The 22,874-nt window shown below is 32.5% G+C and overlaps 1 protein-coding gene across 35 annotated transcripts in view; it reads left to right on the top strand.

Annotated features, from left to right (window-relative positions):
- LOC111146851 (regulating synaptic membrane exocytosis 2) overlaps positions 1 to 22,874 on the top strand; it is a 591,447-nt gene that overhangs the window by 300,370 nt on the left and 268,203 nt on the right. For 28 of the 35 annotated variants that reach the window (XM_022502578.1, XM_022502564.1, XM_022502568.1 and 25 more), the window contains 5 exons: positions 703 to 826; positions 2,473 to 2,519; positions 3,896 to 4,008; positions 13,860 to 13,990; positions 19,810 to 19,981. In XM_022502578.1, coding sequence (XP_022358286.1) covers positions 703 to 826; positions 2,473 to 2,519; positions 3,896 to 4,008; positions 13,860 to 13,990; positions 19,810 to 19,981 — 587 coding nt within the window. Of the gene's footprint in view, positions 1 to 702; positions 827 to 2,472; positions 2,520 to 3,895; positions 4,009 to 10,123; positions 10,172 to 13,859; positions 13,991 to 19,809; positions 19,982 to 22,874 lie in introns of all 35 variants that reach the window. The other 7 variants (XM_022502574.1, XM_022502562.1, XM_022502559.1 and 4 more) reach the window with 1 other exon arrangement.

Raw genomic sequence — 22,874 nt, 5'->3', positions numbered from 1 at the left:
CCCAAGGCTTCATTTTTTAAAAAATTCCAGCAGTTCAGAAACAAACATTATAGATAAATACATATTTTCTACAACGTGTGATTCCTTATCTCTTTGGTAATGGATACTATTGGAGAGATCCTTGAGTGCCTTGAAGAGAATATGATAAGATGATAAGTATTAAGCCTTTTGTATAAGAAACTGTAGGGTGCCTGGGCGGCTCAGTTGGTTAAGTGTCTGTCTCCGGCTCAGGTCATGGTCCCAGGGTCCTGGGACTGAGCCCTGCATAGCCTCCAGCTCCCTGCTCACTCAGCAGAGAGTCTGCTTCTTTTCCTTCTGTCCCGGCCACCCCCATCCCCGGCCACCCCACTGGTGCTCTCTGTCATATGTGTTGCATAGATATTGACACACCTAGAATATAGTCATAAAATTTTCAAAGAGTTAACAGATTTTAATAATTTCTAGAATTAGATTCCTATTTAGAAACCACAGAGATAACTTTTATGTAGTTTTTATCCCTCAGACCTTTGTCCTTTTGGGTAAAAATACTAATCATCCTTGTCATCAAATTTTATGCCAATGGAGCTGTTCTCAGTATGTCGTACTCCATGATGGTGACTTTATTCTTTGAAGTTCATTGCAATTTAAGAGTGCTTTGGTTTCAAAGGCATTTTATGGGATTAGTTTTCTTTCTAAGATTATCATTACTGGAATACACTCTAGGTGATGAAGTATTAGAATGGAACGGAAGGTTTTTGCAAGGAGCCACGTTTGAAGAAGTGTATAACATCATTCTGGAATCCAAACCTGAACCACAAGTGGAGCTTGTTGTTTCAAGACCTATTGGGTGAGTCGGCTTGTGTATTTTATGCACATACCTTAAAAGTTGACTACTCTTGCACATTTGTAGTATGCAATCTAAAAATCTGATTGTTCTATAAAAATTATTGTTTTGAGGACAGTGCTTCTTTTCTCCTTATTTGCTAAAACAGCTCACCAAAAATCATGCCATTTCTTTATCTGATCATGCTAGAATACACAGTTATTATAGAAGAAGAAGAAATACTTAGGTGTTTATTATTTTTATCGTCTATTAGCTTAATAGGGGGCTAAAGGCATAGTAGGAGAAGGAGACTATAGTAACAATTACTTCTAAAAGAAAGTTCATGAACTGTAGTCCTCTACATTGTGAAAATAAGCGTCAATGAATTTTACATATTTTTTTCAAAATGGAGATTTCAACATAGCAAAGAGAGGTCCCAAGGATACACTGTTCTTAAACAGAGGGAACAGTTTAAGGAACAACATGATGTGTTTAAGGAGACAGACAAAAAATAAGCAAATACCAAAGTACTCCTTGGCTTTTGTAATTTTTTACCTCTAGATTCAAATAGCAATTTCCAAAAGTTGGCAATAAATACAGTCTTTTGTACTGTACGCTGATAATTTCTCATTAAATATCACAGCAGTGTTTCCCTTATAGAAGCTTATATTCTAAGCCAATGTAAGAGATCTACCTATAACTAAGTAAAAGCTGTAGAAAAAGTATAAGCAATGGCAGCAAATTATTAAGTGCAAGTTTGGGGTAAGAGTATTTGAGGGTGGGAGCTATAAAAATTCTTTTTTTTGTTGAAGAATACCAATGCCCTCTTGTCATTCATTTAGGAAATGATTGACTATATTATTTTGATCTCTTTTTATGCTGGAGAAAATGACTTACATTGTAACTTTAGATTTATTGAATTGTTCCTTTCAACGTAATGAATATGGCACATGAAGTTGTAACTTTTTCATTTTTCTTTTTAATGTGGTAAAACTGCAGTGTATCAGTTTATTGTATTAATCAAATATATTTCTTGGTATTAAAGGATCCTTTAATCATATTTTTGCTTAATATCTCAAATTCATAAATATTCTTTTATATATTTTTCTGAATGACCTTTACTATTCAAATCTATCAGTCCTGGAAAATCTCCAACAAAAATGTCCATACTTTTGGCATAAATCAGTTACCATTTGTAAGTCCCAATGAAAAACTGTTTGCATTTTTTCCTCAATGGAGTTAATACATTTAAAAAATTTCATCCACAATCTGAATCTTTAAATTTTTCTTGTGATGATATTTTATTTATAACTCAATATTGTTGATTAAAGAATAGAATAGGATTCAAATATATCGTAAAAGCTATCTTAAATTCAAAAATTTATTAAAATGGGCAGTCATGTAGTAAAACACATAGAAAATGAAATATGTTTTTATGAGTCTGCTATAAATCATATGACTGTTTATTCCTTTCGAATAAATTTCGAAGTAGTTGAGGTTAGTTCAGAACACTTTGATTAGCAATAAAGTACTACCGCTTGTTTTCTCTTACTTATGTAACACTACTATCATGCACAGTTTTGTTCATTTTATACTGATTGATGATCATAAAAATAGCAGTTGCATTAATTGTGGAAACAATTTCTTGTTTTCTTGTTCTGTCATTTCAGAGATATCCCTAGAATCCCTGATAGCACACATGCACAACTGGAGTCCAGTAAGTCTCATTCATTCTAGAAGAAAATACTAATGTTGTCATTTTCCAGGGGTCAAATGAAGTATTTTATCTATTAATATGAAGTAAGAAATAGAATAATCTTGTTATCAAATACATAGTTATTGTATAAATGAAAAATTTAGTATTATTTCACATTATTGTGGGATAAAGTACAAAATTCTATAATATTTTAAGATAGTCTTTTTTAATCACGCCCTCTTAACTACTATATATTTTTAGATGGTTTTATTAAGGTATACTATAGTAAATTGCACTGAAGTACACAATGAGGAAAGTTTTGACGTGCAGATGAAACCATCATCACAATAAAAATAATGAACATACCCATCTCTCCTACAAGTTTCACCCCCTCCTTCCTTAATTTCTTCTAAGTTTAAAATTTACTACTTTGTAAACTAACCCTCAGTAAGTGGGGGGAATGCTTGGGACAATCTAGTGAATCATATCCTAATTCCTCTTTTTAGAAAACAGGATAGTAGTTCTGATTTGGCATCAGAGTAGTAATGGAACAATAGATAAATAAGTTTAAGTAATGTTAAATATGTAAATGTTTTTTATTACTTGTGTTTGAGTGCAATTTCAGATGTTAAACAAATGGCTTTTTTCCAGTGAACTAAGTTTCTTGATTGATTGAGGATGGAGTAAGGGGTGTTCTAAAAGAAAAGAGGAGATGGGTTGCCATTTGAAGTGTGTTGATCAGGGGAGACCATATTGAAAAGGAAGTGATTGGAGCAAAGATTTGGAAGAGTGGCTATCTGGGGGAAGAGGTTTCCAGGTACAGGGACCAAGTGGGCAGTGTCTCTCAGGCGGGGAATCCTAGTGTGTGCCGGAGGAAAGCAAGGAGGCAAGTATTGCTGCACTGGAGTGAGCAGTGGGAAGGATGAAGGATCGGGGAGACATGGCAGCCAGATTGTGTAGTTTGTGAACCACTGTAAAGTCTGCTTCGTTTTGGGCTTTTATTCTGTGGGAAATCAGAACTACATAGGTTGGTTTTGAGGAGAGATTTATGTTTTAAAATATGGCTACTGTGTTGGAAAATAGTTCAAATGGAGTCAAGGATGAAAGCAGAGAGAGTAGTGAGAAAACTATTTTGATATTTAGTATTTTATTTGGTGACTTAGGCCATTGGTGGTAGCAATGGAGTTGATGAGAAGTGATCGGATCCTACAATAACTAAGAATATACTATTAAAGTAGGTTTTTTACTTTTATTTCACAATGATAAGTGACTTTAAAATAAAGACATAAAATAAAGTCTTACAAATAAATAAATAATTTAAAAGCGATATGGTAAAGATTATTAAATGCTAAGGAAGAATAATCATTATTGTTCTTTATGTATAATTACCATTCCAGGTTCTAGCTCTTTTGAATCTCAAAAAATGGATCGCCCTTCTATTTCCGTTACCTCTCCCATGAGTCCAGGCATGTTGAGGGATGTTCCACAATACTTATCTGGACAACTTTCAGTATGTAATCACTACATTAATTTCTCTTTTTGGAATACCAAGTACTGTTATTACTATATGACAATAGCTTTTTGTAAACCAACTCCTTTTTAGAATGTAATTGTGCATTTAACCATCAGTTTTCACATTATTAGTAGTTTTGGTTAATTGAAATTTAATTTTAATTATTCAGCATAGAGTTTCCTTATTAGAGTATATTAGATTTTCTGGAATTTAATGAGAGAATTTGTGGGGATATCTAAAACCTTTACTTTAGTAATTTTATTCCAAAATTCAATGTCATGATTTTTGCTCAATAAGTTAAAATGACTATAATTTGTCCTAGACTTTTGAGAGAAATCAGATTGCTGTACTGTACAAAGATGTATATTTAAGGTGAAAGTAAATTTTATACATTCCCTGCTTTTCAAGTTTAAGGAAATTTGGTATGAATTTCATAGTAAATAATTGGGATATGAATATTGCTAAGGTATTATGATACTTGAAAAGCTTTGGTCACAAGCCAAAACTGAATAAATGGGGAAATATATAATAACTGAGTATACTGGTGATTTCATAGTAAGTGATCCCTAATCTTGAACATTTTGTATAAAAATTAAAAATTCAGTTAGGCATTTTCTGCCTATATTAGAAGAGCTTTGCAAATTTGAGTCCTCACTTTTTATCAATTTCTTCAGTTGTCACTCTCTTTTTAAACTATTTAAAATATTAAAATATCTAAATTCATCCAGTTGCATTTTAGAGACAAAATGCTGATGAGTTACTAAACTTGCAATTTTATATGTATTAAGAACTATTTAGATTCTCAAAATCCAGACATTGAATTTTGGATAAAAATGTTATAATTGAAAACTAAACTATTCTTGGGCTGTTATTTTAAGAGCAATAAGAAAAGCTTTTTTTTAATCAGCTATGTAATTTCTCCTTTTATTTTTTGGGGGTAGAGGAGGTGTTTGATTTTTACTGAAGAATTTTTATTAATTAAAAGCCATAGGAAGTATAAGAAGAGTTAACATTAAAATTATTGAAATAGTTATTAGACATATCTATTCTGGAGCTATTTTGATCACAAAAGTGACAATAACAGAAAAATTATGCAAGAAAGAAGTTGAGATACTATTAGGAGCTTGTAAATGTCTTACTAAAATGAATTTCTTCTCTTTATTATTTTCTTTTCCTTTCTCTCATAAACAGATTGAACTTTTTCACTTGAAGACAGTGGTCTTTTTTCATTTTCTTTATAAGTAGCATCTTTCTGCTTACTCTTTTACATGTATTGACAGTATAGATGTTGTCATTTATAGTTACAAGTGCATATGTATTTTCTTCCAGCACTTTAGAAAGTGATAATATTAACCTTATTTATTAAATTATTATGGCTCCATTCAAATAGTCCATCTTTAAATAATACTTAGGATGGCTGGATGATGCCAGTACATAAATGCGTGCGTGCATGTGTGTGTGTGTGTGTGTGTGTGTTTGTGTATGTATATTGGCTTCAGTGGGTGGAGGAGGGAGTGGAAGTGGAAGTTAGACTTTAATAGTAAGTAAGTACCATTTTGTTACTGTCTTTGAAATCCCAAGGCCCTATAGAAATTGGACTGGGGAGGGGTGGGGGAAGATGGAGGAGCATAGCAAAGGCATTTAGACAAATTTCATATTCAGCTATTTTTTATGCTGTTTCGAAATGAATATACTAGAAAGGTAAGACTTAAATATTTGGGGGAAATATAGACATAAAGTTTTACTTCTAAGGGTATAATTAGTGATTTAAAGTCATAGGATTTCCATTTATAAATGGTGTTAAAGTCCATGTAATTGTAATTTAAAATGTGTACATTTTATCATTTTCTTATGACTTAGAAAGGGTATGTTCCAGTAAGATAACATTAATAAGTATAATACATATTTGTTGTGGTAAATCTGGAGAGTACAGATAAGTAACTAAAAAATCAAAATCACCTATAATCCCACCACTCAAATGTAACTTTTCACATACATACATACAATTTTTTAAACAAAAGTGATAAATCTGTGCATAGTATTTTAAGAACTGCTTTTTCACTTAGTCACATATTGTACATTTTTTCTTGAAAATTTTTTCTTTAAATATTTTTCTTAAAATTATTTTAAGAGCTATTATATCATTTTAATTTAATTCGCTATTATGGGACATCTTGTTTGTTCTTAATTTATATTGCTATAAACAATGATGCCATGGAAATCCTTGAATATAACTCTTACATATTCTGTTAGGTCAGACAAAATTCTTTTGTCAGGATAAATTTTCAGAAGTAAAATTATAATAGGAAAGAAAAGAGAAAAAAATTTAAGATTCTTGAAATCTATTGCCAACATTTTCCTCAAAAATGTTTTTATGACATTAATCTTCAGTTATCTCTTCAAGAAATATATGTTAAGTTCTGACCCTAGGTCAGCCATAATATTAGTTGCTGGGAATACAACAGTGAATTAGATAGACATGGATTTTATCCTCATGAAACTTAATTTTATGTTTATTCTTTACATGCAAAAAACCACAAGATATATTGTTTCTAATATATTTAACCCTATGCCTATGAACTGGAGACAGTTTTTGCTCTAATGATATAGAGTTTAGGAAATACATCCACATATGTCACCTTTTGGGAAAATTCCTAGGAAGCCCCAAGGCAACATTACAGTTCCTATCTCCTTCTACTTATTTTACCTTTATAAATTTTTATTTTGGTGAGATTTTACCTGGGCTCATAACTCACAAGTTTATGATGTTGCTAATTGCGGAGAACAAAGATGATTTGTATGGTACGTGAGCTGACCTCCTAATATATTTGTCAGTTCATAGACTGATATCTTCTCAAATAGAAATATACATATAATTTAAATTGTTGTTTAAACTTTCACTTCAAGGTTATTGATGATTTTTAAAAATTTATGCAGGTTATTTCCTCTCTATGCTTGAATTCTGCTGCCGCTTGTTATTATCCTAGGGCATAACTGTAAAAGTGTCATTAATACATTTGGTGAGAAACTCAGTATGAGCTCAGGTTTATGACTCCTGAACTATAGGTTAGCCTTCTCAGTGTCAACATTCCCTAATTTTGATTCTTTTTAAAACTTGTGTTCTAACACAGTTCAACAGTTCCCTTCTGTAGAGGATTACTTTTGTAGTTCTTTCAATATTTTTAAATTAACCTGGAATCTTTGGCTAGTTTTTGATAGAACGTTGAGGTAAAAGACAGCCATCAACTCTTTTTAAAAATGAGGAATGGCTCAAAATTCTTTCTATAGGAACACACTGATTCTTTTTGACAGTCATATTTTATTTAACTTCTAGGTCTGTGGTTGATTTACGGCTATAATATTTCCCTACGTTACCTTGTTTTAATATTTTTCTGACTCTATTTTTAGTGATTATTTGCAAATATTGTACATATCCATTTTGTATGCACATTTAAGTGGAATAGATAACTGAAGAATAGGTATGTATTCTTCATACCTCCTTAGAAATTCCATAGCCTTTTTAAACCTTTCTGTAAATGAAAGTGTTTTCCTTTGACCTTTTGTTTATTATGCCTTTTTATTTTTTATTCCAGAAGCATTGCCTAAAAGGAATGCCCTAAAGATAGTAGTGCAGTATGGTAGAGTGATATTAAAAATGCAAAGTAAATTATGTATAAATTCACTTCTTCTGTGACTCTTGTAACTGAGTTGTTATAGGTTTCAACAGATATTTCCTGTTTAAAATACGTTAATTAGTATTAGTTACAAATTGTAATGCCATATATAATATTTCACCACTAAATATCCAGAATCTATAGAGGCAGAAAGCTGCTTAGTCCTTACCAAGAGTTGGAGTGATAAGGGAATGGGGATTGATTACTTCATAGGTACAGTATATTCTGGGATAATACGAGATTTTGAAACTAGAGGGAGGTAGTGGTTGCACAGCGCTGTGAATGTACTAAAAGCCACTGAATTGTACCCTTTAAAATGGTTACTTTTAGGGTATTTGTATTTCATCTCCATTTAAAAAAACTAGCAAAAGAAAAATATGCTTTTATAGCTAAGTTCGATGTATAAATTTAAGAGGTGAAGATTAGTTTTAAATTACCGTAGATTGTAGACTACCAGCTTCAGAAATCTGTGAGTTGCTTATTTGAGACCATTTTAGAAAATGTCAAATGTTTGCCTTCAAGGACTAATTTATTCCAAAGTGCTGTTTGTCTCAAATTAATTTTTTTTTTAGTTTGTGAAGTAATATTTACTTCAAAAGCCTTCCATTACCTTGCTACTTTGGGTCTAAGACAGGCAGAACAGGTGAGAGAGCAAGGAAAATAAAATCTATTTCCAAATAGAGTGTTTTGTTAGTCCCTTCGTTCAGCTTGCCTTGTCAATCTCTATGCGTTTCATACATCCCTGGGTCATTTGCTAGAGAAGTATCCACATAGGATTATGCTGAAAGATATCAGTAACATACTCCATTTCTAAAGATTTCTTTCTTCCTTTGGAAATGTCTCCACATGAAAAGGAAGATGGCTTAGATTTGAGACAGCCTTGGTTTTCGGAGAGAGAGAAAGATGACTCATATGATTGATACCTGCTTATAAGGTCTGCTTTCCCTTGGGTTTTAGATTTATGTCTTAACAGTCTCTATCTGATGATAATTGAATTAGGCAACTGTCCGACTGCCTATTATCTGTTCCTTATAACAGTGGAAAGGTCTGAGGCCTCTATTTATAACTCTTTGAATTAGACAAGAGAGATATCCATGAGAAATGTGAGGAATGGGATGGAATCTTAATGGAAAAAAATGAATTAAATGCCTTGAAATCCATCCCGAAACCCAGACATATGCATCTGATTTTTGTTACGGATTTAACCATTGACATGCCTTAATAAAGACACAAAATTCTGATTATTGTAGTGTCATTTGGAAACTGTTTTCAAGTGAAAACAGAATAAGCCAGAAGAGAAAGAAAATTTGACTTTATTCTGGGAATTTGAAATAGACTGATTTAAATTTAAATAGACTGGGCTTCGCTTTTCTTTTCTCTTTTCTTTTCCTTTCTTTTCTTTTCCTTTCCTTTCCTTTCTTTTCTTTTCTTTTCTTTTCTTTTCTTTCTTCTCTTTCCTTTTTTCTCTTCTCTTCTCTCCTCTTCCCTTCCCTTCCCTTCTCTCCTCTCTCCTTTTCTTTCCTTTTCTGTTTTTGTTTTTTTAGAACCCAGCTTTATTTTCTACCTTTAAACTATCTTACTTTTTGTTTGAGTATAGGCAACTGTATGCAGCCTTTTTCTATGTCTCTGTTTCTTCCTCTCAAATTAGATATAATAGCAACTACCTCCTAATGTTGTTGGAAGCAATGAACTTGCAATAAATTGTCAGTAAAAGCTTGGAAAAATATAAAGAACTACATAAATAAAAAGAAGTGAGGTATTATCATTAATAAGTGTGATTAGCAACAAACAGTGTTATCTTGAGTGATACCTAATAAGTGTTTAAAAGGGTGTTTAAATCCTAGAGTTTGGTGTAAATTCTTAAGATGTGAATCAACTAATTAATCCAGTGCCTTCTGCACACTTTTATCTTACTTTTTTTTTTTTTTAAGAAACGCTAAAGCCAACTTGTCTAATATTTTTTAAACTTTTGTTAAACATATTTTGGAGAAGTCACACAGTTACTTCTTCTACAGATGACTTTTCACTGTAATCCTATGATGCATTTTCATGTAACATCTTCTTGGACTATGATTTTTTTTCTATGGTAGTGTGTTTAAGGGTGAAACTTGAAATTTCTTGACTCTTGGATTATGTTTATACTTATTCTTTCAGAGTATATGAGCCCCAAAGTGTTATTTTACATTCAGTCTTACTTCCTATTATGTTGATTACATTGAAAAATTCTAAGATTTTATATGGTTTTTATATGTTTTAGCATTTTGGCAAGATTAACTTATTCATTACACTGAAGTACTTAATTTAGATATATGTTGTTATGTAAAAAGTATATTTAAGGGATAGTTTTCTGTGTTTATTTTACTTTTGGTCTTTTAGTTCCAGCGTGTTGTCCTTTTTGGTTTTGTTTTATTGCTTTTTTCTTTAATTTTGCTTACCAGAGCCAAAGCCTTAGTAGAAGAACAACGCCTTTTGTTCCTAGGGTTCAGGTAAAGGCCTTGTCTGCCTGATAGAAACTAAAGTTGTGTTTTAACCCTTATTTGTATGTTTTTGGAAAATGCGTAGTAGGAAACTTTTTTTGGTATGTTGCTCCAAACCATATTATTGACTTTCAAATCATTTTATAAGCCAGCTTGTAAAATTCTGCATGGGGATTAAAATACAATAAAAATTTAAAGAGACAATCTTTGTTAGTGATTTTATATTATGAACCAAGTACTAAACTCATAGGCTTCAGACTGTACTTATATATATGTATATGTAACATTAACAAAAATAGCTAATTTTATACTGTTGATATTATCCTTTATTACACTAAGGTTGCTGTCTCTTTAAATCATTCATTATATCACTTAACATCTACATTCTCTTGCATTTTCCAAGCAACAACTCCTTGAGGAGATTGGCAAATAAATTTGTACCTTATCTAAACTATGAATTTTATACATATCATATATAAGGTTCAATTTTGGAAAGTGTATTACTTTGAAAGAACAAAATAACAATCTAAATAAAATATGTTGGGTTTATGTTGCTTACATTTTGTAATTGAAATATCATTTAATTTTACCGTAATACTTGGTACAAGTTGTTTGCCTCTTTTCATTAGGAAACCCTTATATGGTAAAGTAATGACAATATAGTTTTTTTTTTTTTAAGTAGTAGTATGCTTTCCTTGCTTTGCTGCATGTTTTTTTTGTTGTTAGTTTTGAATAATACTAATTTAGCTTAGATTTTAAAAATTGCAATTGTTTAGTTAATGTTATTTAGAGTTAAATATTTACTTGCGCTGTTCAGTTCTCCTTAGGAAATTTGAGAATGGGTACATGGTTAAACTAGAATGATTGTTATATTAAAACAATTAAAATGATGCCAAGATTTCTATTAATGAAATTGAACAAAGATAAGAAGTATGTCATATCTAGGATTGTGGAGATACATTTGTTCTATTTTGGGGAAATCAACATACATTTTAACCATTCATTTGAAAAGCACAGATAAGAAATTTAGGACTATGATAAAATAATCTAGCAAATAAGATAATTCTGTTTTGATAAGGTGAACTGGATATCTATTAAAAACTTCAATGCAAATCCTGTAATACAAAATGAAAATTAGGGCTATTGATCAAATGCCTAATTTCAGACAGTTTATTAAAAGTTGTAATTTTGATGAAAAATCCGTAAAACTAAAAAGTGCCTGTTTTTTTTTTACCTATATTATTTTAACATTTATGTATTTGGAAAGTATGATTTAATAAATTGTAAGGTATAATTGTGAAAATATGAAAGCCATATGCCTAATATCTGTTTGCATGAAAAATGAGTATTATTGACAAATGATATTTTTTGTTTTCTGTGGCATAAGGAAATCTAAAAAGAATACTCCTTATCAAACATTTGAAGTTATGTATCTGAAATGTTTCTAACCATTTGAGAAGAGCAAAAAGATTGCCCATGGAGAGGGCAAGTGTTCAGCCTCACCCCTCATAAAAGTGGGCACAAATCAATGATTTTCTCCAATAATTGTGAACTTAGTCTAATAATAATTATTATTGTTTCTTAGTTTCTGACAGTATAGTTCATCAGAAAATTGTTCTTTAGCCTTTCAGAATCTTTTCCTCTTTGAATTGCCTAATATTCATGTCATGATCCTCAGAGAAGGATTTTCAATATCATGGGAAAATAAAGCTATAAGCTTTTTTTTTTTTTTTTGCTTTAGATAATAGAGAATATCAGAAATTAATGTGGTTTTGGTAACACATTTTAGAGGAACCATGAGGCTATGTGACAACATCTGTTTTATCTCATATACGAGATTCTTGTATTTCTTTCTTTTGTTGTTGTTTCCCCCTTATGTCTTTTGCCAGAAAAATAGTCTTTTTTCCCACTTATCCTCATCTGTATCTGTGTTCTCATATTGTTACACAAGGAAATACTTGAACTTTTTTTCTATTTGCATGTTAGAGTTTCCCCCTAACCCCCGGTTTGTTGATCTCCTAGTTTAAGGCAGTGGTTCTCAAACTTGAATGCCTATGAGAATCACCAGGAGGATTTATTAAAACACGAGTTCCTGGGCCCCGTTCTGATTCAGTAGGTGACAGGTGGGCCATAGGAATTTGGAACTTTTTAACAAATAAGCCAGATAACGCTGATATAAGGAGGTTAGGGAGCCACACTTGAAGAAAAACTTGTCTAGAGACTATACCTGGCAGCTCTATTAGGAAAATTTTGTTGCACAACAGCTAGAAAATACCTGCCTTCCACATAAGGACTTAGTACAGCGTGAAGAGTAATAATTATAATTTTTAAAAATTAAATACTTCTTGCTATTACTAAGAGGGCTAATTCCATTTGACTGAAAATCAGGATAAATAATTTTATATACTCTTCTGGGCCATCAGTCTTCCTCTTCTGAGTCAAAAGTGTTGCTCAGCCTCTCATTCTCTAAAATCTGAAGTGAGGAACAGAACAAAACCATGCTAGAAATGGAACTATACTACCAGTCTATCATGTATACATGCATATATATACATTTATTTTATATGATTTGATCTATATGTGTATGTATGTATGATATGTATTTATTCATGTATGTCAGAGCCTGGCCCAGACCCAACTGGGCACTTCAGAGGAAGAGGGGAAGACTAACATGAAATGTATATTTATATTTTTTAAACTGCTGCAAATATTGTACATCCAGATTAAAAGAAAAATTGAACTATTAAAAAGCATATAAACCACAAAACTCTATCTCAACCATAATTTTATTCCCAGATTTCAGCTTTTGGATTCGATATCAAGATAGTGGTCAAAGATGTGCTGAGTTCTGAACCAAAATGTGGGGTAGAGCCATGGTTATAAATCCTGACATGGTAGAAACAGCTAGCTAGGTGTGGGAGTGTGAGGTATGTGTGTGGGAGGTGGTAATTGTTAAATCAAATGAATTTAGCAGCTGGATATGAAGTTCTAATCCCTAATTATGTCATAGGGAAATCACTCACATTTTCTCATCTCGAATGATAAAATATATCCTATTATTCTAAGGCTGTGATACATCTTCCTCACTTAATAAAAAGGGACTTTATGTCTGTGTAAGAAAAAATCTATAAAGATGAATTTATTATAGTTTTAAATACAAACTTAAGGAGTCTATTGATTAAAGCTACTAGTAATTTCACCTTGCTTATAATCTTTGAAATGTCTTTTTAAATGAACTGTTTTATCTTTTAAAACATTTGCTTAAAAATTCCCTATGAATGCCATATAAATAAGGTATCTATTCAATTCATCTGGGCAGTTATTCTGAGCTCATTATTGTAGGGGAACTAAAATGAACCATAGTGATTCTTGCATAAAGATAGATACAGCAGTCATTGTACATAAAGTTCTTAGTTACGGCAGTGTAATTATTATGTGCATGTTAATAAATAGTCAAATTAGGATAACAAAAAGCTCAAGTGATTTATCAATCAACCCAAAATATCTAAATTATTTCCTCTATTCATTGAAGTTATTATAGCATATCCTTTTATTTTAACTCTCTGCAACTTACTAAGTAGAACTTACATTCTGTGCTCACATAAATGTAAGAGAGTGGGACAAAGATTGGAAATATAAACATTATGTTATGGTAAAAAAAAGTTTGAGCTGATAAATGAATATTTTTGCTTTTCAGATAAAACTATGGTTTGACAAGGTTGGTCATCAATTAATAGTTACAATTCTGGGAGCAAAGGATCTCCCTTCCAGGGAAGATGGGAGGCCAAGGAATCCTTATGTCAAAATTTACTTTCTTCCAGACAGAAGGTAAGGATGTGAAGCAAAAATAGATGTTCTTGAAAATAAATAAGAAATGTTAATAACAGTGGGTGTTTCAGTTCGGTCTTATTTATTTTTATATATCACACAAGTCAGATATTTATGAAGTTTAACAAAGTATAATGATTCAAATGATTCACATGATTCATATTTTCTTATGATCCATATTAGTCTTCAAAACAGTGACAGTGAGTGCTTCAAGATTGTTTTAAAATGCATATCAAATGTCATAGATGATTTTATTGAATATTTATTTTACATTGTATGGATTTTTCTTTCTTTTTTTTTTTTTTTTTTTTTTTTTTGTTAGAGAGAGTGAGCACAGGCAGACAGAGTGGCAGGCAGAGGCAGAGGGAGAAGCAGGCTTCCTGCTGAGCAAGGAGCCCAATGTGGGACTCGATCCCAGGACGCTGGGATCATGACCTGAGCGGAAGGCAGCCGCTCAACCAACTGAGCCACTCAGGTGTCCCCATTGTATGGATTCTTAAATGATGTATATTTTCATTTATCAAAATCATTAAAAGTTACAGTTTTTAAAATCAGGTGCATTCTTAACACAATCTACAGCAACAAAAAGCTGGAAATGATACCAGAATGTACTCATCACATTCCTTTACAACGCCTACCTCCTCATACTAAGATATCATTTCTTTATATTCCATAAAATTAATGAGTGTTTTATATTTGCCCACCCCATATCATCCAGAAACCTTTACCACCATGTCCAGAATCAGCTTCTTCAAGCATCATTGGTTTGGTTTGTGTCCATGTTAATTAGCATAAATGATATTGTTCTGCCCTAATTTAAACAGAGACATTAGGATTGGAAAAATAGCTTTTCAAAAATTATCTAATCACTTTTAATCTCCGGAACATAAAAAAATAAGAGAGACTATTGGATAGACATCATGAGAAGAGGAAGAATTAATGGCACCGATGACCTTTCCCCCAGCTCTTCTTGTGTCCCTCGTTTCCAGGACAGAGTGTTCTCAAGGTCTGGTCATTTTTTCTCAGGCTGCAAGTGGCCTGGCACAGGCCTAATCTTCAGCATGTTTACACAATTCTGGGCCCCCATGTACTTAGTTCAAGTTGAAAGTCATCAGATTTGAGTGCCTAAGTATCATCTGAAAAACAATCTCTCAAAGAAAAGGATAAACGCAAGGAAGTAGACAATTAACAAAGGCCTTACATTTTGATACTTTTGAAGTGAAATATGTGAACATGACAAGGTGCCGACACATCTACAACGATTAGAGACTGTTTGCCGTATAATTTTATCTTACGAAGTTTCCTTGGAGAAAGCTGTTTTCTCACAACTTAGGCTGTCTTTTGGATAGGGGTATACTTTGAACTGCAAAGGAAGAAGAGGATATTCATAACTGGGGCTTTTAACTAGCTCAAGCTTTGGTTGGATCTGGATTTCACAGGCACATTACCCTCCCATCCTGGAGGCCACGTCACCTGGCTTCCCAGAGCACGCATGGTTTCTAGTGCAAGCATTCTCAGAATGCCGCCATCACAACTGCAGGAAACACTGCCTTCCCATTTATGTTCTTGTGTGCACGTAGAATTTCAGTTTCTACTCCCTCAGCCTTTGAAGAAAACCACTTTTGAAGATGATAAAAGTCCTTCAAGTTCTGGAATTTATTATTGATTGACTATTTTTGTTTAGTTTTATTTTATTTTATATACCCTTTCCCCTTTCTGAGCAGATAGATCTAAAATGGAAAGCAAGGTCCCCCTCACTACTCCTTTAATATTTAAAGGCATTTTTTTAATCTTTTCTCAACACCAAAGAATGTGGGAAACATTTAAATATTTCATTCTCAAATAATTTCTCAGCTGTCTCCTTGTCACCTATCAGGAATTTGAAGAATATTTGAGCAAGTTTATTGCTTACTTTATTAATTAATAAAGTTGTATTGGGGTTTTATCTTTATTTATTTGAGAGAGAGTAAGTGAGAGAGCACAGGAGCAGAGGAAGAGGGAGAAGCAGACTCCCCAACTGAGCATGACCAGAGTTGAAGGCAGATGCTTGACTGACTGAGCCATTCAGGTGCCCCAGGGTTTTTATCTTTAAAAAGTCGTGGATACTGAGGAGGGCACGTATTGCATGGAGGACTGGGTGTTGTATGTAAGCAATGAATCTTGGAACACTGCTTCAAAAACTAGGGAAATTAGAAGGGGAGGTGAACCATGAGAGACTATGGACTCTGAAAAACAATCTGAGGGTTTTGAAGGGGCGGGGGGTGGGAGGTTGGGGGAGCCAGGTGGTGGGTATTAAGGAGGGCACGTATTGCATGGAGCACTGGGTGTGGTGCAAAAACAACGAATTCTGTTACGCTGAAAAGAAATAAAAAAAAACAACAACTAATGATGTATGGTGACTAACATAACACACACACACACAAAATAAAAATTAAAATATAGAAGAGAATTCTTTGGCTAACTCAGAAACAGCTATATTATCATCAATTTTTTTTCTGTTGATACAAGTTTTTTTAATTTATTTTTATTTATTTATTTATTTATAAAAAGATTTTATTTATTTTTTTGACAGACAGAGATCACAAGCAGGCAGAGAGGCAGGCAGAGAGAGAGAGAGAGGAGAAAGCAGGCTCCCCAAGGAGCAGAGAGCCTGATGCGAGGCTCGATCCCAGGACCCTGGGATCACAACCCGAGCCGAAGGCAGAGGCTTCAACCCACTGAGCCACCCAGGCGCCCCTGTTGATACAAGTTTTTACACATAAATAAATAAAGGACCGTTTATGCTTTGGGTATGAATTATTTCATTTCTTGTGACAGTTTTTCTGGGAGAAAAACAATTTGAATAGGTGAACATGGAAAATGATGCCTTTTTATCGATAAGAATTCTGGAGGGACTTGTGAGCTTGCATTGAAGAGATTTAGATTGGAATGTCACTATGCCAGTCAATCCATTCAAAACTTTATTTTCTAAAGTGATGAACTGTGTACTCTAAAAAGCAGTTGGGTGGGAAGCCTGGGTGGCTCAGTGGGTTAAGCCTCTGACTTCGGCTCAGGTCATGATCTCAGGGTTCTGGGATTGAGCCCCACATCAGGCTCTCTGCTCAGCAGGGAGCCTGCTTCCCCCTCTCTCTTTGCCTGCCTCTCTGCCTACTTGTGATCTCTCTCTCTGTCAAATAAATAAATAAAATCTTAAAAAAAAAAAGCTGGTTGTGCTTTACACTCTTTCATATCTTGAACTAAAGTTGGTTTTCAGTCAAAAACATTTCTTTCTCTCATTTTAAGTAAACACAGCAAGTCTTTTCATACAGTTACTGTGGTAAATGGAAACCAAAAATACTGGTAGCATGAAAAGGCTTTAGGTTGGATTTTATTAAAAAAAAAAAGTTTCCATTCTTAACAGGTTAATGATGCTGTTAGAGATCAATGATTTATTGTTGTTGGGCTGCTATTAAGAAAAAAATCTCAATAGCATGCCTATTGATCTTAGTTTTTAAGTACTCTTAGCAATTTTTCAGTGTTTGACTTACACAACCTGATCTTATTTTGTTTGTCTCTTTGTTTTAAAGATTTTATTTTTAAGTAATCTCTATACCCAATGTGGGGCTCGAACTCATAACTTCAAGATCAAGAGTTGCGTGCTGCACCTACTAAGTTGCCCCCCTCTTTTTAACCTGATCTTATTTTGAAGACTTTTGTTATACTTCTCGGAAAAAAAAAAAAAAAAAAAAAAAAAACCTCATTTGCTTTCTTTTTATTTTTTTAGCTTGCTGAAGATAATTTTTCATGTTTCTTTGCATGGACTAGTGCTTCAATACACACTAAATTACCTTATTAAATGTTAATTGTACATGGTGGGTGGGTGAGGAATTGCAGTGATTATCTACTCTCCCTCCTACCAGTATAGAAATCCCTTCTGAAACAGTCCTCTTTATCTGAGAACTTTTTTCACTCCTTAAGAGGAAATCAAGGTTTATTTTTCCATTCCCTTTCGGATTGCAGTATAAACCACTGTTGAATTATACAGCAAGTCTCCCACTAAATGCTTTCTTCCTGGTTTTAAAGGAGGGAACTTTCTCTCTTCACAGGGTCTCATAATTTTTTAAAGTGTGGAATATACGTAGGTGCTTTATAAATATTTGTGAAATTTTTAGATGAAGAGAGGTGATGCCAGGAGGAATAAATCATAGCCCTTGTTATTTTTTCTATTATTTAGTTATTTTTATTTATAAAACTTTTCCATAACATGGAAGAGAGTTAAAATTTCCTACATGGGTTTGCAAAGTTACTTTCCTAACAAGACAATAGAAATTAATAAAGATACATTGTTTTAAAATGGCTTTTTGCCACATTAAATATATGAGCTGTCGAAATATATGTGCTTTTGATTGGTTAAATCCAATCTGTATTGAACATTAAGCCCTGTATTTACCTAGGAGAAGAAGTTGGAGAGATGCTCTATCCTTTCTTAGTTCTCCCTGCTTCCTGTATTCTAAGTCTTAGAATTGTGTTGTGCTGAGGGAATGTGTGGCAGTTAATATAGTTCTACTTGGACCTTATTGTCTACTCAGTTCAAATAAGCTCTCTAGATAGCTTAATGTTTTCTTCCTAGATGATTTTCTTTGTTCCTATCCCACCATTGGTCCTCTCTAATAAGCTAGAGTAGGGATCTCTAAAAGGAATGAATGCACCCAGGGGATGTCTGAGACAGTCTGTTGGAGTTCAGGAAAAAATATTTGGATTTTCTGAATTTTTACCTAAGTATTTTTATTACCGGATTCTTTTTATAATTAATATAATTTTAGGTAATTGATAATTACCTAAAAATAATTACCTAATTATTTTTAATTTCTAACTTTGTATATTCACAAATTGACACAATATATTAGTAAAACAGTACAGTAATACATGTATATATTTTGTAACTATATATGCATGTAATGGGATGCTTTGTCAAAAACATTCACTTGATAGAGATATGCAGTTAAAAATATGGAAGCCTGTTAGCTGGAAGTCCCATCCGTTAGGGATGGCAGGCTTCCTTTTCCAGCCAATGTTATAATGGCTACCTCACACAGAAATAATTTTACAGGGGCACATGTGTGGCTCAGTTAAGCAGCTGATTCTTGATTTCAGCTCAAGTCATGATCTTAGGGTCCTGAGATGGAGCCCTGTGAGGAGCCCTGCGGGTCATGGAGCTTGCTTAGGGTTCTCTCTCTCCCTTTACCTCTCCTCCCCCCCAAAAAAGAAAAAAAAATAATTTTACAGTGCTTTTAAAGACTTGGTAACTGTCAGATGGGCAAGTATGTATTTCTTTATGCAAGAAAGTAACTTGATAAAATGTAATTATATTTGCTCAGCTGAACTATATGGATAAAAAGTTGTGAATGTCACAATTTATTAGACTTTTGTGCAATTACACTTCTGTAGTTTAAGTGAGTATTGTATGTAATGTTATTGGTTCATTGCCATTTTGAAGGATTCCGATAAGGCAATATGTTTAAAAATATGTAGAATTACTGTTTTTCAGTCTGGTTTTATTTAGATGTTGAGAAAGGTGAAGTTTTTAATTATCATGGAAGGATTTCAGATTTATTGAAATATTGCCTTTATAAAGTGATGTAATTATATACTTATAAATTATATACTTTATATTAAGTTATATACTTATAAATTCTAGTAGGAGTTAAGTGATATAATATTTATAATGTATGATAAATATATTTGTGCTAAGACTTCACTCCCTGAGAAATTTTAAATGAATAATTTTTAGGTCAAAACTTAAAGGTTCATGTAAGTTTTTATATTCTTTTTTTTTATAGTGATAAAAACAAGAGAAGAACTAAAACAGTAAAGAAAACATTGGAACCCAAATGGAACCAAACATTCATTTATTCCCCGGTCCACCGAAGAGAGTTTAGGGAGCGAATGCTAGAGATTACGCTCTGGGATCAAGCTCGAGTTCGAGAGGAAGAAAGTGAATTTTTAGGAGAGGTATCTGGAATTATTTTAAAACTGAGACTATTCATGTCCTCTTAAATACTTTTTTTCATGTGATTATCAGTAAAATCATATATTTGAATATCTGAAAAAGTAAACCGTTTCTTTCGTGGAATGAATTTATTGCTCTAAGACAAAACATTGATGCCTTAAAAAAATGGTTTCTAAATAATCTGGGACAATTTTTAGGTGTTTATTCCTATTGTAGAAATCTCAGTGTTGAATGCTGAAAGTTTGGTTTGTATTTCACAAATGTATTGCATTTGTGGCAGCTAATACGGTTCTGCTTAGCAACCAGAGCTGAAGAGTGAGTTATCGTCACACAGCATTTCTCATATACATAATCACAAACGGTCTCATCTTTGCACAGGACCCTAAAAGAATAAAAGAGTCATTATTCCTGTGGACTGGTTTCCTTTGTAAATTTATTAAATATTCATATTATAAAATCCATATGAGCATACGGTTCCTATTAAAAATCCATTCTTCACTTTCTTTCCTGTTTTGAATTCTTAGTGACATGATACATTGAACACAGAGTTTTAAATAAGACAGACTTTGATTCATATTACACCTTTCTCACTTAACAGCTAGTATGGACTTAGACCAGTTTTTTTTAACCTTTGTTAGCTTTGGTATCCTTATCTGTAAAAGTTGAATAAGACCAATCTAGCAGGTTTTTTTTCTGAGAATTAAGATAACATATGACATCGTTCTTAACGTATAGTAGACGCTTCTCATTCGGTTTTGTCTCCCCATTTAAAAATTTTCGTAAAGGTTAAATTAATAAGTGTAAATAAAATTTTTTTCAATTACCAAATAATATACAAATGGTAGTTATTACAGACTTGTAGTAATAAGCATTATTTCTGTAATGACAAATTTGCATTTCCCTGATGATTAATGATGTTAGTGATCTTTTTTTGTGTCCATTAGCTGGGTGTCTTCTTTGGAAAAATGTCTGCTCTTGTCTTCTGCCCAGTTTTTATTTATTTACTTATTTTTATTTTTTTATAAACATATAATGTATATAATGTATATAATGTAGTATCCCAGGTTTACACACTTCACAGCACTCACCGTAGCATCTGCCCAGTTTTTAAAATGGATTTTTTGATTGTTTTGGTGTTGAATTACAGAAATTCTTTATATATCTTTAATATTAATCCCTTTAACTAAGGGATTAATAAAGATCCCCTGATTAATTAAAAGGATTAGTTAAATTAATCAATCACTCAGTTAATTAGTCAATCAATTAAATGATATTAAAAGTATACCATTTGTAAATATCTTCTCCCACCCAATGGGTTACCTTGTTGTTTTGTTGAATGTTTCCTTTGTTGTGAAAAGCTTTCTCTTTTAATGTAGTCCCAATAGTTTATTTTTGCTTTTGTTTCTCTTGCCTTAAGAGACTTATTTAGAAAAATGTTGCTATGGCTCATGTCAGAGAAATTACTGCCTGTGCTCTTCTCCAGGATTTTTGTGGTTTCAGGTCTCATTTAAGTCTTTAATCCATTTTGAGTTTGTGTAAAAAAGTGGTCCAGTTTAATTCTTTGCATGTAGATGTCCAGTTTTTCCAACATCATTTGTTGAAGAGACTGTAGTTTTCCTGTTACATATTCTTGCTTCCTTTGTTGAAGATTAATTGACTACATAATTGTGGGTTGATTTCTGGACTTTCCATTCTGTTCCATTCATCTCTGTATCTATTTTTGTGCCAGCACTGTACTGTTTTGATTACTATATCTTGAAATCTGGGATTGTGATACCTCCAGTTTTGTTTTTCTTTTTCAAGATTGTTTTGGTTATTGGAGTCTTCTGTGGTTCCATATAAATTTTAGGATGATTAGTTCTGTGAAAAATGTTGGTATTTTGATAGGTTGCCTTAAATCTGTAGATTGCTTTGGGTAATAGGGATGTTTTAATAATTTCCAATGCACAAGCGTGGAATATCTTCCCATTTGTTTGTCTCATCTTCAGTTTCTTTCATGTGTTTTATAGTTTCAGAGTACAGGTCTTTCATCTCCTTGGTTAAGTTTACTCCTAGGTGTTTCTTTTTTTTGTTTGTTTGTTTTTTTAATTTTTTGTGCCATTGTAAATAGGATGGTTTTCTTAATTTCTTTTTCTACTACTTCATAATTATTGTATAGAAATGTAACAGATTTTTAATTTTCTATTCTGTGACCTTGCTGAATTCATTTATCCATTCTAGTAGTTTTTTTGGCTGAGTCTTTAGGGTTTCCTGTATATAATGTCATGTCCTCTGCAAATAGTAAAAATTTTGCTTCTTCCTTACCAATTTTGATGCCTTTTACTTCTTTTTTTTGACTGAGTGTTGTGGCTGGGACTTCTGGTACTATGTTGAATAATAGTGGTGAGAGTAGACATCTTCATCTTTTTTTTGATTTTAGGGGAAAAGTTTTCAGTTTTTCACCTTTGAATATGATGTTAGCTGTGGGTTTTTCCTATATGGCCTTTATTATGTTGAAGTATGTTCCCTCTAAACCTACTTTGTTTAGGGTTTTTGTCATGAATGTACTTTGTCAAATGGTTTCCTGCATCTACTGAAATGATCATATGGTTTTTATCCTTTCTCTTATTGATATGATATATCACATTGATTGGTGTATATTGAACCACCCTGTATCCCAGGAATAAATCCCACTTGATTGTGGTGAATGATTTTTTTAGTGTATTTTTGGATTTAGTTTGCTAGTACTTTGTTGAGAATTTTTACATCTGTGTTTATCAGAGATATTGGCCTGTATTTTTTTTTTCCTTTTTTGTACTATCTTTATGTAATGGCAAATTTAACAGTAGGTGGGTAGTCAGAGGTCTATAAAAAATTTAGATATTTAAAACTTTTAAGTCAGTAAGAAGTTATGCA

This window comes from Enhydra lutris, unplaced genomic scaffold (genome assembly GCF_002288905.1).
Source record: "Enhydra lutris kenyoni isolate GAN:26980312 unplaced genomic scaffold, ASM228890v2 scaffoldscaffold14, whole genome shotgun sequence".
NCBI lineage: Eukaryota > Metazoa > Chordata > Mammalia > Carnivora > Mustelidae > Enhydra > Enhydra lutris.
Note: the sequence above shows the minus strand (reverse complement) of the source record. Positions and strands in the feature narration are given on the sequence as shown.